General features: G+C 59.5%; 1 protein-coding gene across 1 annotated transcript; it reads right to left on the bottom strand.

Moving 5' to 3' along the window:
- Window positions 1-3: 3 nt before the first annotated feature.
- Window positions 4-14680, bottom strand: MYBBP1A (MYB binding protein 1a). The gene is made up of 26 exons (XM_061143165.1): window positions 14447-14680; window positions 14172-14270; window positions 13373-13456; window positions 13208-13282; window positions 13000-13107; window positions 11864-12039; window positions 11525-11692; window positions 11308-11425; window positions 9971-10266; window positions 9630-9740; window positions 8963-9088; window positions 8586-8753; window positions 8397-8496; window positions 6256-6352; window positions 5748-5899; window positions 5322-5408; window positions 5086-5244; window positions 4810-4989; window positions 4556-4716; window positions 3371-3623; window positions 3016-3141; window positions 2861-2929; window positions 2248-2361; window positions 1944-2045; window positions 937-1085; window positions 4-836 (listed from the first exon to the last, which is right to left on the bottom strand). Exons 1-26 carry the CDS (start codon window positions 14651-14653, stop codon window positions 257-259), a joined length of 4065 nt encoding a protein of 1354 aa, XP_060999148.1. The 5' UTR covers window positions 14654-14680; the 3' UTR covers window positions 4-256.
- Between the last annotated feature and the right edge of the window lie 665 nt (window positions 14681-15345).

Here is a 15345-nt window from a genome sequence, read left to right on the forward strand (position 1 = left end):
CCCTTAGACAGTAGCTAGTTTATTAAAATCATGGTGAAAAAAAGTCTCTAGGGTGATGCGGTGGGAAACAATCTGCCGGCAATGCAGGAGCTGCGGGTTCAATCCCTGGGTCGCAAAGATCCCCTGGAGAAAGGAATGACTGCAACCCACTCCCGTATTCTAGTCTGTAAAATCCCATGGACAGAGGCGGCCTGGTGGGTCTATGGAGTTGCAAGGAGTCAGAAAGGATTGAGCACAATGGGGTGGAGGGGGGCACTCAGAGCTTTTTCGCCTTCCTCAGCTGCACCTTCTTCTTGGCCCCGCTCTGGAGGAGGCTGGGGCTCCTGCTGGCCAAGGACAACCTGGCCTTTTTCCGAGGCAGTGCGGACTGTGGCGACTTGCCTGATACTCCCTTCTGGGGCAGCTTCTTCTGACGCTTTTTGGCAGCCGGCTCCTTGGGGGATTCAGGAGGCAGTGGAGTGGCTTCGTTCACCTGGGACAACTTCTGGCTTTTCTTCTGTGGCTTTGGGGTCTTGGCGGGGGTGCTGGGGCTCACGGCAGGGGGCTCTGGGGTCGGACTCTTGGCGGCAGGTGTCCCATTCACCTGGGGCTGGGCCGGGGACTTGGTCTTCTTCGTCTTCTTCTTCTTCTTCTTCTTCTTGCCGGTGCTGGGGGGCTGGTCCCCACTGGCGGCTTCAGGCTTGGCCACCACCTCCTCCTGCGTGGTGGCCTCTGGTTTACGTTTCTTGCGCTTCTTGGTCTCTGGCAAGAAGCCCTTTTTCTTCCGCTTCATGCTAACAGGGCTCTGCTGTGTGGCCTGAGGGGCCTCCTTGGTATCCTTCTCTGACTTGGGGCGCCTAGGGGGAAGTGAGCAGAGTAAGGAAACTTGTGGTGAGAGAACATCAGAGCGCATACAACATGAGGGTCTTTCCAGCGCCCGCCCTCCCTGAAACGTACTGGACCCCGAGGAACTTCATGGCCTGCCAGTAGAGGTCGTGGAGGCGGCTGGACCCGGCCGAGTGCTCCCCCTGCTGTAGGCTCTGCTGCAGCCTCGGCTGTCGGCTCTGCAGCACGCCCAGGATGGCGGTCAGGTCCATGGTCAGCTTCTGCAGACAGGCGGGCAAGGCTGCGGCTGCAGTGGTGACCAGAGGCACGGCCTCTCCCCAGCTCCCGGGCGCCACTCCCCCCACCCTCACCCAGTTACTGCCTCTCTGCGAGCCCACCCCTTCGTGGACCCTCAGCCACCCCTTCAGCCTGTGCCTCCCTGGCCTCTCTCACCTTGGGAGAAAAAAAGGGCCAGAGGTGCCAAGTCTGTTCTCTCTTCCCACGGCCCAAAGCCCACCCACCTCAGGGGCACCATGCAGTGACCTTGGGGTTGCCAAAGGCCCCTTTTCCATCTCTCCTTCCCTGTCAGTACTGAGTGGGGTGTTTTTGAAAGCCACTGGCTTCCAGAACGGCCCTTCTCCTGGCTTTTTGCTACCACTCTGCGTGTGGCTTTTCGGGGTCTGCCTGCTGCTCAGCATCTGCCCCCGCGGCACCCTCCTGGAAGGTTCCCTGCACTGGGGCTTTGATCAGTGTTTACGCCAAGGACCCCCACACCTTTCCCTCTGGGCCAGACTGGGGGAACCAGACTTGCCCACAGCCGCCCCATGGCCCTCATGCGTCTCACACGCCATACCCCTGCTCCGTCTCTGCAAGTCTGGGAGCCCGGGTTCCCACCTAACAGCACGTCCTCCCGCAGTCGCCAGCCCTCCCAGCCCCTTCTCAGCTTTCTCACTGGAGCACGGCAGCAGCACGCCAGCTCACCCCACCCTGGCCAAGCACAGGTTGTGGCAGTAGCCCGCCTCAAATAAACAAAGCCCGGTTTCCTCACCCTGGCATCCAGACCCTTCCCCAGATGTCCCACCTGCCCCCCAGCCTCTGCTCTGCCCGCCCAGCGACCTCCCGCTGGGCCCAGGGCTCACCTCGTGTTGGAAATTCCTGAACAGAGTGTTGAGCAGCTCCAAGGCCGCCAGCTCCCTCTGGTGCCCCGACTTGGTCTCAGCCTCGCCCAGCGTCCGTAGGGTCTGGGGGAAAAGGTGGCCGGGCTGAGCCACTCCGGAGAGCTGCCTGAAGCTCGTCTCCCACGTGAGACTAGGGTCCCCGGGGAAGAAACGTCTCCTGGGGGAACCCCAAACCCACCCCGAGGCGCAGGGTCCGGCAACCCTCGCCCCTGGGTTCCCGAGGACCACAGCCAGCCGGTGGGTGAGGAGAGCCCAGGGCTGTTACCTCGGTGACCTTCCCCAGGGTCTGGCCCAGCAGCTGCTTCCACTCTGGGTCCTTAAAGCACACGCGCAGCTCCCGTGTGGGCAGAGTCTTCTGGAGCAGCAGGCAGGCCTGGACCTGGGGTGGGAGCATGTGGTCACCAGGAGCCTTGGCACGCGGGGTGACCCCTGCGAGCCCGCCTGGGCTGTCATCACCGGAGCTCTAGGCTCAGCTGTCACCACCGCCTGCTCCCGCCCGCCCTTCTCAGGTAGTGGGGAGACCTGAGGCCGAGGGGGGCAGCAGGGAGGTGAGCTAGACATGGTTCCTGGCCCCCTACTAACTCAGGACATTTTTCTCCAGTCCCCTCTTCCTACCCTGGCCCCCAGGCATACCCGTCGGGCCAGGGCGTGATCTCTGAGGAGCCGGAGGACTCAGGCCATGTGGGAAGTGTCCCCCCACCCCCACTTACTCTGGGCCTACAGTGGCGTGGTTGGGGGGGACTGGCCAGGTTAGAGGGGCAGGCTCACCCGACCCTGACCCCCAGGGCAGCATTCCTGAGTCTCCCCAACAGCCGAGCAGACGTAAGTCAAGCGGGTAATGCACACAAACCTGGGGCTGGGATCTGGGAAGGCCTTACCTGATGGCGGGGCCGCGTGTGGCTTGTCACGTGCTCGACCACGATGGGGAGCAGGTTCTTACAGAGCATCTGTGGAGGAAATGGTGGGCAGTGAGGTGGGCAGTGAGGATGGGGCCCAGCAGGGGCCTGAGGGGGTGGCCTCGCCCGATACTCACTGGGTGCCGGGAGAAGAGGCTGAGGAACATGGGGACCGTGAGGGGGCTGTTGCGCTTGGTCAGGAAGGAGCTCAGTGCTGACGAGTAGATCGGGGTCACAAGGCTCAAGTCCAGGCAGCTGGCAGCCTGCGCCACGGCAGAGAGGGCTGGTGTAATGCCAGGGAGCGGGGGCCTGGCACGGGAGCCCAGCCTGGGCTGCCTTCAGAAGGTGGAAGGCTGGGTCCCGGGGAAGCTGCGGCCTCACCCCCCGGTCAGTGAAATGGGTGGACTGACTGCCCCACTGCCTCCTGGGACGTGCTCCCATTTAGCGGTGTTGGACGTTCAGGCCGGGCCTCCCCGGGCCAGCTCTGCTTACCTCCGGGCCCTGGGGCTGGGAGCTGGCGTCTTTGCTGGCTTTCTCCTTCTTCTGGGCCTTGCGGGTGGACTTGTCCACGGTGCTGCCCCTCAGGACACGGAGCAGGTAGAGGGAGGCGTTGAAGTGGTAGAGGGCGACGGAGGAGTCAGCCTGCTGGCCGGCCTGCTGCACCAGGCGCTCCAGCCGGGCGTACAGAGTCTCCACGCGGTCGCCTGCTGTGCGGCAGTAATGCCGGGAGCGGCACAAGTGATGCCTGGGGGGGACGGGGGCAGAGCTGGTCACAACGCCCCCCAACCCCAGCAGACCCGAGCCCCACTTCACAGGCGGGAAACAGACTCCTAAAGACAGGGGCCTGACCGAGGCTGCGGGGGAGGCCCGGGGCCACACAGAGATCTACCGAGGAAGAGCCGGAGGGAAATTGGCTTCCTGGGTGACACCCCACCATAGGCCAACACCCCGATGTGGTTCTCAGCCCCCTGAGCACCTGTCTCTCAGGGGACAGTGGCTTCTGGGCCCTTTGTAAAGCAAAACCAGGGTCTGTGTGCTCAGGACACTGTGTGTCTGGGCAGAGAACTAGCTGAGAAAGTGTGACCTGGGCCGGTTGAGGTGGGGACACTGGGGGCACACCCCCCATCTCAAGTCCTTGTTAGGACTTTGTCTCCACACTCCCCCCTCTTCCCCAGGAGGCAGGGCTCTACCTGCTACCTACATCTCCGTTGCTGGGCTCCCTGCTCCAGCAGCACCCACCTCTGCACTTGCCGCAAAGGCCACTGTGGCCCCTCAACACTGAGGTCGGCCGGGCCACAAGCTGCTTATGTTCTGACTGCGTCAGACACGCCTTCCTGTTCTGCCTGTGGCCTCTGGGTCGATGAGCGAGCTCCACGGCTCCCAGCACTGCTGACACGCTCTCCCAGGAAGCCTTCCCTGGTCCCTCAAGGCTGGGTTAAGTGTCCCGTCTCCTGTCCACTCACTGCCACAGCCCCGGCCTGTCACAACTGGGCGCCAAGTCTGCTTTCCCACCTACAGTGACCCTGAGAGCATCGATGGGACTGGGGGCCCTGTGCTAAGCACTGCAGGAACAGATGGGTGAAGGCTCCTGAGTGATGTAGGCCCCTGGCTCCCATCCCTTCTCTCCGGGAGCCCCCCGGCCTGGCTGTCTGGGCCCACCCACCCGCCCATGCTCACGTGAAGATGCGGGCTGTCTTGTGCAGCAGGTCCTGCTCCTGCTTGGCGCTGCTGTTGCTGCGCATGCTCCGCCGGATGACGAGCAGGAGAGGCTCGAGCAGCTCCAGGACCAGGGGGTTCTCGGGCTGCTTGGTCACCAGCACCTCGATCAGGTCTAGGACCTGCAGTGGGAAGGGTGAGCTCAGCCATGCGTGGGGGTGAGGGCAGGGGGAGGGGCGGGGCAGGGCGAGGGGGAGGGCAGGGCCGGGGCTCACCCGGATCTGGAAGTCCCGCCGCAGCGCCTTCTCCTTCTGCAGCTTGTTCTTCTCATCCTTCCGAGCCTGGATGCGCAGCTTCTGCTCAGCGAAGAGGCTGGCCAGGCTCTTGTCCAGGGCCATCATGGCCTCATCCCCCAGCTCCTCATCGTCGTCGTCATCCTCATTGTCTGCTCCACCCTGGGGGGTCAGGGGACAGAGGCCTGGTGAGCAGCCCCACCTCGTGCAAGAGAAGGTGCAGAGGGACGGGGGCCCCCAAGCCCAGCCCCCACTCACCAGCGCCTTCCCGGCCTGCAGCACCGCCATCAGCTGCTCCCGGAAGCCCTGGTCCACGTCCCCGTCTCGGTCCTCCTCGTCGCTGTCCTCCTCGTCGCTGTCCTCCTCGCTCTCCGAGCCTTTGTTGCCCTTGCTGTCCTCGCCATCCGAGCTCTTGTCCTGTGGGTGGGCCTTGTGTCACGCCTCCCGGTGGCCCACGCGTGTCCGCCCACCACTTGCCCTTTGCTGACAAGTACCTCCACATCCCCGAGTAGCTGCTCCTCAGAATCGTCCATTACCACCACGTTGTCGTCCTCGTCCTGGCTCTCCTCCGGGTTGAGCACCTGCGGGGAGTCCCAGTTGGCCATCCCATCTGCTGTCCCTGCCCCTTCACCACCCCCTCAGGCCCTGGGACCTTCTCAACTGCCTTCCCTCCCCCTCCCATTCAGTCTCAGCCAAAGGTCCCCATTTCAGGGAGGAAGATGGAGCCTGGGAGAGAAAGCCATTCCCTCCAGTGTCCTTGACAGAACTGACCTTGAGTCAGGGGTACACAGCAGGTGACTCTGAAGGAGGCCCCCGCCCTCCAACCATGCAGGTCACAGCAAGGACGCAGCAGCCCTGGTGCAGCCCTGGGCTCGGAGAGCCCCATCCTGGGACCCACGTCCCCAGAGGCCCCCACTTACATCCAGGATGAGCTGCAGGGCACGCAGGGTCAGATGGGAGCAGACGTGGCCAAACACGCTGCGGGCCACCTGGCGCATCAGGTGGCTGGGCTGGGCCAACAGGGATAGCAGGATCTCCACCAGCACCTCCACCCACGGCGGCTCCTGGGGGTCTGCAAACAGGGCAGGGGTGAGCCTGGGCAGGGCGCAAGTGACCCATGCTGTCTGCCCATCATCCCCCCCACCCACAGGGACGACAACCCACTGGTGGCCTTGCAGGAGGCCTGAGCGCCCCACGCTGGGTCCTACTGTCTGCCCATCACCCGCCACCCACCTCAGGGACGACAACCCACTGGTGGCCTTGGAGCAGGTCTGAGCGCCCCACGCTGGGTCCTACTGTCTGCCTATTACCTGCCACCCATCCCAGGGACGATGACCCACTGGTGGCCTTGGAGCAGGTCTGAGTGCCCCTCGCTGGGTCCTACTGTCTGCCCATCACCCACCACCCGTCCCAGGGACGACGACCCACTGGTGGCCTTGGAACGGGTCCGGCGGGTCTTCTCCCCCAGGCTCTTCTTGATGCAGGTCTGGATGTCGCCCAGGAGGTCACAGCTTTCTGCAGGGGACTAGGTGGGACAGGACAGAAATCAGGGGCCAGGCCCCAGGCCCAGCTTTTGCTCAGCTGGGAGAGGCAGTGACCAAAGGGGAGGGGCTGGCATCAAGGCCCCAAAGACTCCAGACTGTCCTGGCCAGTCACCCTCACAATCTAGAGCAGAGGGCTAGAGCCAGACCCCAGGGACAGTCCAAGAGCTGATGACCTAACATCCAGACACACAGTCTATGAGCCTCACAGAAGATGAAGCCCAACCTCCCCACCGGTGCCCAGGGCGGTGGGGAGCCTGACCAGGCTGGCTGGATCAGGGTCACAGGGCACCCGCAGGTCCCTGCCTCCTCATCTGCAGTTCCAGATTCCTCCTCCCACACCTGGCTCGACATCATTACAAAAAGAGCTGGAAATGACCGATTTTAACAAATTTAATTTAAACCAACTCAAGTCTATCTTGGGCTTCTCTTGTGGCTCAGCTGGTAAAGAATCTGCCTGCAATGAGGGAGACCTGGGTTCAATCCCTAGGCTGGAAAGATCACCTGGAGAAAAGAAAGGTTACCCACTCTGGTATTCTGGCCTGGAGAATTCCATGGACTGTATAGTCCACGGAGTCACAAAGAGCTGAACACAACTGAGCAACTTTCACAGTCACTTTCAGTCTATTTTGCTGAAGGATAAGCCCAGACTCCAGCTACCAGCCAGTGAGTTGAAAATAACCTCTGTGACTGCTGGTACTGAAAAGGCAGATTTTCCTTCTGTAACATCGCAGGGCAGCTTCAATGTTTGGGGTGGGGGTGGTGGAAGGAAGGCCAGAACAGGGGCTCAAAGCCCTGGGCATCTTTGCCTCTAGCGCCTTGGCTGTGGCTGGGTAGCTTTCATCCACATCAAGCTCAGAGGTTGGGGGTCTGGGCAGCCTCTATCGGATGTCCAGTGCCAAGGACTGGAAGGGGCATGGTGACCAACTGTTCCCCACACCACTTGTCCATGAGCTGGGCTGAGTGCCCAAGGCCTGGAAGCAAAAACCTCAGCTGAGAAGCCAGAAGGGAGTCCTGTCTCCTGAGACTACTGAAGACCTGAAGCAACCCACAAGTGCCTTGTACAACTTGAGAGGAAAACCTCCAGAGACCTGGGTTCACAGCCAGAGGAAACCACAAGGGTCAAAAGGGCTGTCGGCACTAAGCTCCACACATGGTCAAGATTTCTTTGTGGAAAGAAGGGAAAAGGAGACAGAGTGGCTTTTAGAGAACCGGTTATGACAAGAGGTACCCATGACATGAGAAATAAAGTTGACAGGACATAGGACCCCATGGGGGGGCTGGAGAGAGGGAGGCGCCAGGAAAAAACACACTACCCTCAACTCACCACTGTAGATTCCAAATGTGCAAGAGTTTAAGAGAAAAATAGCGGCCCCACTTCTAACTGACCACAGACAGACAGAAGAAGCATCTCCATTGCTCAATGGGTCTGCCCAGAGCCAGGTCCCGCCCTCCTTGACATCCACCACACCTGGCCAATAAGGTAGTCTGGGGAGGTCCTATGAGAGAGCGGAGTCAGAGCCCCATGTTTGAATCCTAGCCAAAAGCTGTGTGGCCTGGGGTAAGTTCCTTGACCTCTGTGAGTCTATTATCCCACCTGTCAGAAACGTGCCTGCCTCCAAACTGTGGGTGATACCAACAAGAGACCCTGCTTGGAAAGCTTAGGATAGAGCGCGTGTGTTAGCTGCTCAGTTGTCTGACTCTTTGCAACCCCATGGATTGTAGCCTGCCAAACTCCTCTGTCCATGGAATTCTCCAGGCAAGAATACTGGGGTGGGTAGGCATTTCCTTCTCCAGGGGATCTTCCCGACCCAGGGATTGAACCTGGGTCTCCTGCACTGATTCTTCACTGTCTAGGCCCAGGGCAGAGCTGGTGTCCAGTAAGTGGATGGAGTGGTTTTTCCCTTGGGCTGTACTTGCAACCAGGAGCAGTCAGCCTAGGAAACCTGTCACCTTCAGCTCCGCAGAGCCGCTCCTGGCCCCCGCAGACCCTAGGTCTATAGCCTCTTCCGCTCCAGGCCGCCGTACCTTGAAGAGGTGGATGCCCACCAGGAGTAGCAGGTGCTGGAAGGCAGTGGCCTTGGCCTCTGAAGAGAGGGTGTCCAGCTCCTTCAGAGTCTTCAGCATCCTGGGCGAGATGGGCATGTTCTCAGGTCACCGCGGCCAGCGTCAGACCCCTGGGGGTCCCACCCACGGGCGGCAACCACGCCCTCTCACCGGTCCCAGGCTTGGCGCTGCTGCGTGGTGAAGGCTGTCAGTGGAGCCACGTTGCGGCTGTGGTTCAGCAGCGCGTCTGCAAACTGCACCAGATGGTAGGTCCAGGGCCGCCCGTCTGCCGTCTGCTCTGGCGCCAGCCTGAACTGCGTGCTGAGGGTCTGCAGCAGACTGGTGGTGGTGGGGTGGGTGGGGGCAGTCAGGGTCACGGGCTGGGCTGGTAAACACAGCCACCCCACTCCATCCCCACACTTTGAGTCACTGGAACTCACTGGGCCTCAGATGAAGAGCTGGAGAGAGTGGTGCCCACCCCCCACCCCGAGGCCACCTCCCTGCCCACTCGCCCACCCTCAGGCCTCTTGGGGCTGCCCAGTGCCCACCTGAAGAAGGCACTGCACACCACCTCCCGGGTCCGGCCATCCAAGGGGAGGGAGAAGTGCTGCTCGGACTCGGGGATCTGCGACGTGGGCTTCTTTGTCTCGAAGAACGAGTGGAAGAAACAAAACCTGGGGAGGGTGGGAGGATAGCCGTGTTCCCTCGGTCAGTGCCACCATCCTGACCAGCCCACTCTCGGGTGGCCTCACCGAGGGCCTGGTGCCAGGAGGCGATGATGTCAGAGGGGACGTTTCTCAGGCCTGGACCCCCAGCAGAACAGAGCCCAGCCCAAACGGGGAGAGGACCAGCATCCCTCCCTTGGAACCAAAGACGTGAGGCTGTGTGGCCTCAGCCAGGTCACCGCCACTCCTGCCCCTCTCAGGGCTGCCATGAGGGGGAGTAGCAGCGGGGGTGTTGTCATTAAGGGCACCCCCCCCAGCACCGTTGATGCACAAAGGCAGCGGGGGGAACACTGAGCCAGCCTGAACCTTGGAGCCCCTCCAACCCCGGCATACCCAGACTCCCTGGGGAATTTCCCCCAATCTCCTGCCCAAGGGGCAAGGGTGACTTGACCCTCAGGCTTTTGGCTCCAGGAGGGACCCAAAGCAGGATCAGACAAGAGGCCGCCGCACCCACGGGAAGTTGGGGTTCAGGCACATCTCGGGACCAGACCTGGCCACCTCCTCGATCAGTGCCTCCTCCTTCTCCACATGCAGGTTGTCCACGATGCTGACCAGGCGAAGGATGATCCACTTCCGCAGCCGGAACACAGCTCGCTCGGGCCTGTGGGCAGGAGACAAGTCCCAGAAACCGCTTAGAGGTGGCAAAATGGGTGTCTCCCATCCTAGAGACGGGAAAACCAACCAAGGTTCCCCAACGCCCTGATCCCCAGCACAGGGCCACGGGTGAGCAAAGCAGCCTTTAAGAGTGAAGGTGTGGCTCCTCCCTGGCCCGAGGAACCACGGTATCTGGGAGGCAGGATCCAGGCCTTTGGGCCCCACAGGCCCACTTACCCGTGGAACGAAGCATCTTGGGTTTTCTTCTGGTTGTTGGTGCTGAAGTCCACCAAGGAGTCCAGGTCAGGCTGCAGGAACATGTCCCGCAGCCAGGCCACATAGCCCTTGAGGGCAGCGGGACTCAGGAACTGCACGACCCGCCAGAAGGTGGGCACCACAGGGAGGCCCTGGTTTGTGATGGACGTGAAGGCCACCACCAGGGCCAGCTGCCGCTCGGGGTCATCCCGGCAGCCTTCCAGGAAGGCCCCCACGTACTCGTTCATCTCCGGGGCAAACTTGAACTGCTTCGGGAGCTGCAAGAGTCGGGCACAGTGCTGGGGTCACCAGCCAAGAGGGGTCCAACACACCCCCAGCCTCTTCCACAACAGGTTATCTGGGGCCTAGGAAGTCCCTTCCCTTGTACCCAGCTGGGTCACTGGGGCACCCCCACGTTTAGTCTTTGGGTCAACCCTTTGTCCTGGCTCCTCTAATTGTTTTGCAGATGAAGAAAACTGAGGCACAAGAAAGCCTGGAAGCAACTTCTGAGGGTCACAGGGCTAAAAGTGGTGCAGTTGGGACTTGGCCCCAGTCCATCGAGCTCTTAACCCCTGCTCTGTACTCTGAGCCTGTCCTTTACTTGGGGGAATGGCAGCTCTCCAAAGCTGGTGGTAAAGATGGAATGAGCTAGAAGCAAACCCAGCAGCACTTCCTGCACACCAGGCACTACTTTAAGCGCCTGTGGATATTAGCCTGATTATCCTCACAACGACACTAAGGAAGGTCCTGCTCCTTGGCTCATGGACAAGCAGGGGCTGGCACAGAGAAGGGGAGCAACCTCTGGAAGGTGACACAGCTAGCTGCGGCGGAGTCAAGACGGGAACCCAGCAGTCTGGTCCCAGGTTCTCTGCTCTTAACCACGACTGATTCCTCTGTCGAGCACTTAGCTTAGTGTGCGGCATGTGGACGGTACTCAGAACAGCATCGGTGATGATGGTAGTGTTACCTTAACACCAGCTGAGGGTGGAGGAGGGTCTGGACAGATTGCTGGCTGTACCAGCCTGGGCTGAGCGGCCTGGGGGCAGAAGGGCTGACCCTGCCACTCTCAGCTCATAGGGGAAAATGGAGGGGTGGGGGTTGGCCCTCAGGCAGCTCACTCTACCCAGAGGTGGGGGACACCCAGGTCCCCAGCCCTTCCTCCCAGGGACAGCTGTGTGTGCCCATCCCAGACAGGACCACTGACACCAAGAACAACCCTCTTTTCCAGAAGCTGGCTGATCCCTTCCCTCCCCTTGGCAGGAAGCAGCCCAGTTGCTTGGCCCTTTTGCGCAGGGTTGGGCCGCGGGGGCGGCGCTCACCTTAGCGGTGACCATGTGCTCCCCGTAATGTCGGATCAGGTCCCCTTGCATCACCAGCTGCAGCTGCTCCTTGGACAGCAGGGGCAGGGCCGCACCCAGCAGGCGGAAGCACAGGTAGCTGAGGGGGTGCATGACAGAGCCTGGTCAGAGCCCTCAGCCCCCTGACCCAACAGGGGAGAGGGGATGGGATGCAGAGAGAGGTCAAGCGCCCACACACCTGGCTGGCCAGAACTGCTTCTTCAGGAGCCCCTGCTCCACAACTTCCTTCCAGAACCATGGGAACTTGTCCTCCTGGAGCGCCAGGCGGAGCAGGTCCAGAGCCATGGTGGGTAGCTTGCGTTCCTTCTTCACAGAGTTGGCCACCGTCTTTAGCACAGTCACCAGCCTGCAAAGGTGGGGGTGTGTGGTGAAGAAGACTCAGCGGGCATTCCCCAGCAGACAAGGGCCAGGCACCTGGGGCCACATGGACCCCCCTGACTCCGGGCCATGGTGCAAATCTGTGGATGGAGAGGCAGCCCCCGGGATCAGACAGCCCACCTGCCCACCTCCCTCACACCTGGGGACGTTCTCGTCCGAGAATAGGTTGACTGGTCCCATCAGCTTCTCCAGCTTCTTGGGCACCTTCTGCTGGGCCAAGAGGAAGAGCTCGAGGTGCTCAGGGGAGCCGAACACTGAATTCAAGTCGGGCTTGAGGACCTTGGGAAGGATCTCTTGCAGCATGGTCTCCGGGACCTGGCAAGGGGAGACAGGTTGTGGGTGGGAGGCGCCCTCATGGCATCCTTTGTCTCTCCTGCTGCGAGGGGAGCCCTTTGGGCCCTGTTCTACCCCCCAGGCTCCCCCAAGGCCCCTGGCATAGCTACAGCCTGAGAAGGGACAGTCACAATCCACCTTGTCAGGCAACAGAATCACCAGAGGAGATTTCTTAAAAAGCTCAAATTCCCAAGTCCTTGGAAACTGGGTTTAAATAAGCACCCCACTGATGCTAACTAGCCCAGTACCACCCTTTTAATTATTCCTCTTTTGGGTTTTTCAGGACTAGCCTTTTTCTTTTTTTTTACAAGGAGTCCCCAGTGAAGAGCTGGGATTTGAATTTAGGTCCTTCCAGCTCTGTGGCCAGGGCTACGCAGAAAGCCTTGACCTGGGATGTGCCAGTCCCTGGCTTTTGCACAATAGCAAGGATTCTAGGTACTAGCCCACCTCCACTTCCCAAGTAGGTCAGTGGGGACCCCTGCGGGGCCAGCTCTGCCCAAAACAGCAATGGCAAACATGTTTAACCCACTGGGCACATGTCAGGCGCTGTTCTACAAATGCATGGTCCAGTATGGAAGCCACTGGTCACATGTGGACACTGAGCTTGTAAAATGTGCTAATCTGAATAGAGATAGGTCAGTGAGTATAAAATACACTGGATTTCAGAGATTTACCATGATAAAGAATGTAAAAAAACCTCCATAGATATTTTGATACTGACTGCACATGAAAATACTTTAGATGTTAGACTAAACCATGTTACTAAACCACATCCCTTTTCCTTCTTACTTTTTAAGTGAAGTTATTACAGAACATTATGTTCCAAACTTACGCTTCTGTGGGATGGTACTGCATTTCCATGAATTAATCTGTGTCTTCTCCATGCTCTTCTATAACGGGTGGTGTTAGTTACCCAAGGCCCCACAGCTGGTGAGTGCGTACCTGAGAGAGGATGTCCACCAGGGCCTTCTGGGGCTGTTCTTGCAGGTGGTTATAATGCTGGCCCAGGACCTGCAGCAGCTTCACTGACTTCATCAGTGCTTCTGAGTCCTGGTGGTCCCAGAGGCAGAGAGGGTTTGAGCATGGTGTGCGACTCTGCCCCACCACTCCAGGCCAGTTCACATACACCCAGAACCTTCAAAACTCTTACCTTCACCAGCCTGCCTGACTGAAAGAGGGCTAGCACCCCAAACAGGTTTCCAAAGAGGGCAGGTCTCATCATCCCCTAGAAAAGGATTCCAGGCACCTGTGAGAAGGACCCAAGCATTTCCCACCCTGGGGGACTGCTGATATCCTCGGGGCTGCTAACTCTCACCTTCTTAGCCTTCTGCAGGTCATGTTTCTCCTGTATTTGCTGCAGGATGCTGCCCAAGGGGATGTCTTCGAAAGACTGTAACAGCTGCCAGGAAGAAGAGAGGGGCTCAGGGGGAGTGGCCCTGCCACATCCCAACAGACCTCAATCTCTTTCTACTTCTCCCTTCAACTTCTGCCCTTGGGAGCAGGCCTTGGGCCCCTGCTCCCACCCCAAGGATGCCTCTGAAGCTGCCTACTCGCCTCTGAGCAGTGCTGATGATGAAACACAGCTGCGAATGGAGCTGAGCCCTGTCTCCTGTCCCATGCGTAGCTGGGGTGCTTTGGCCACTAGACTGTGATTCCCAAACACCCTGTCCCCACAGCCAGATCTGAGCTCCCCCTAGACTGGTCTTCAAGGACTGGGTCTCTAGAGACCTTCCATTTGTCCAAACTCCTTAGATATGGCTTATAATTAGCTGAGTGTCTCTTGGGAGAATAGGGTCCTGAACCCTGCAGAGGTAAGAGAACTCACCCCAGAGCTTACCATCCCCAGTACATGTACCTCGGAGGCTGGTCAACCCGGGTACCCAAAAGCAGCCTCAATCTCCCTCTTTCCGCCTGCCTGGGCTTCTGTGCACACAGGCCTTGCTCACACAATTTTCTCCGCATTCACGTGGGCACACCTACCATCGGCTGGCCTGAGATGCTACCCCTGCTTCTCAGCTCTCACTTCCCTTGCAGCTGGGACATCTGCTCTTCTCACTCACTCCCCACCGTTCTGACCAGCACAGGTGGACCCCTTCCAGGGGCCACCACCTCACCTGTGCCAGGGCCAAACTGTAGCAGGGCCGGGCCGCTTCTCGTCCGCCCCCGAGCCCAGTGATTAGGCGCTTCAGGGCGTACTTCATCTCGGAAGATCCCTGAGGAGCCAAGCACATGCCCAGGTGGACAGTGAGAAGGGTCGTCTGGCACCCTCCCATGCCCGCTCCTCGGCGCGCGCTCACCTGGGGCGTCCAGGTTCGCGACCACGTGACCCCAAGCCCGCCGCTACTTGCCGGGATCGCTGCTGCTCCTGCCCCAGGCCCCGCCACCATACCTTCGGCTTTGCGCGCAGATACTCCAGCAGCTTCTCTGTGGCCTCGAGCCGCGTCTCCTGCTGCGGCTTCGCAATGTCCCAGAAGAAGTCCAAAAACTCGCGGCTGTGCTTGAGCAGGCCATGACGGTCGGCAGGCCGGGCTCCGCTCTTCTGGGCCTCCCCCGGAGCCACAGGCTCAGCGACTTCCATACTCTCCGGCTCAGCCATGCTCGTTGAACACGTGGGCTCGGAAGACAGCCTCTTCCAGGTCAGGTCGCGGCGCACGCGCACTGAATTGGGTCGGCTGGGGGCGGAGCTGGCTGGGACGGGGGCGGGGCGGGGCCGGGGCCGGGGCGGGGGCGGGGAGGTGTGGCTCTTCATCTCTAGAAGCTCAGGAGTTCGGGGTTGGGTTCATTCTGATTGTGATAGGAAATCACCGGCGGGTTTTGTTTTTGTTTTGTTTTGTTTTTAAATAAAAAGTTTTATTGGAGAAAAATAGAACCACCACGTACACAGGGAAAAGAGCACAAAAATTCAACTGATACAGAACTGAAAGTCACAAGTATCCAATGCTTTTTGCGATTACTTTTCAATTTCTTTAAATGGCTTCCCTCAATTTTTTAAATAGCCTTGCCAATTTTCAGCTGAAATAGAATCAAGTTTTCAAAAAATTAAGAGCCTCAGCGAAGGGACCAGCTTTTAAGATAACAAAGGTGACACCAAGAGTCTCCTAATAGGACCAATTCTACCGAAATATTCCTGAAGCACATAACTACTGAGTCTGGTAGAACAGTAGCTCAGAGACCATCAGGTATTAGTTAGAACACTGACTCAGACGGTCCAGTATGCAGAGAGGGCAAACAAACAAGCTGCATTTCCCTGTCAGATGAGTTCTTGTAAGAAAACCAAAGAGGTGCTAA

The sequence above is a fragment of the Dama dama genome, chromosome 5 (genome assembly GCF_033118175.1).
Source record: "Dama dama isolate Ldn47 chromosome 5, ASM3311817v1, whole genome shotgun sequence".
NCBI classification, from domain to species: domain Eukaryota; kingdom Metazoa; phylum Chordata; class Mammalia; order Artiodactyla; family Cervidae; genus Dama; species Dama dama.

Coding starts and splice junctions, on each gene's coding strand:
- MYBBP1A (XM_061143165.1), bottom strand. CDS start 14,653: ATGGCTGAGCCGGAGAGTATGGAAGTCGCTGAGCCTGTGGCTCCGGGG. Junction 9,089..9,629: donor CTGATCGAGGAGGTGGCCAG/GTCTGGTCCCGA, acceptor CACCCTCCCCAG/GTTTTGTTTCTTCCACTCGT. Junction 3,142..3,370: donor CCCAGCCCCAGGGCCCGGAG/GTAAGCAGAGCT, acceptor GCCGTGGCGCAG/GCTGCCAGCTGCCTGGACTT.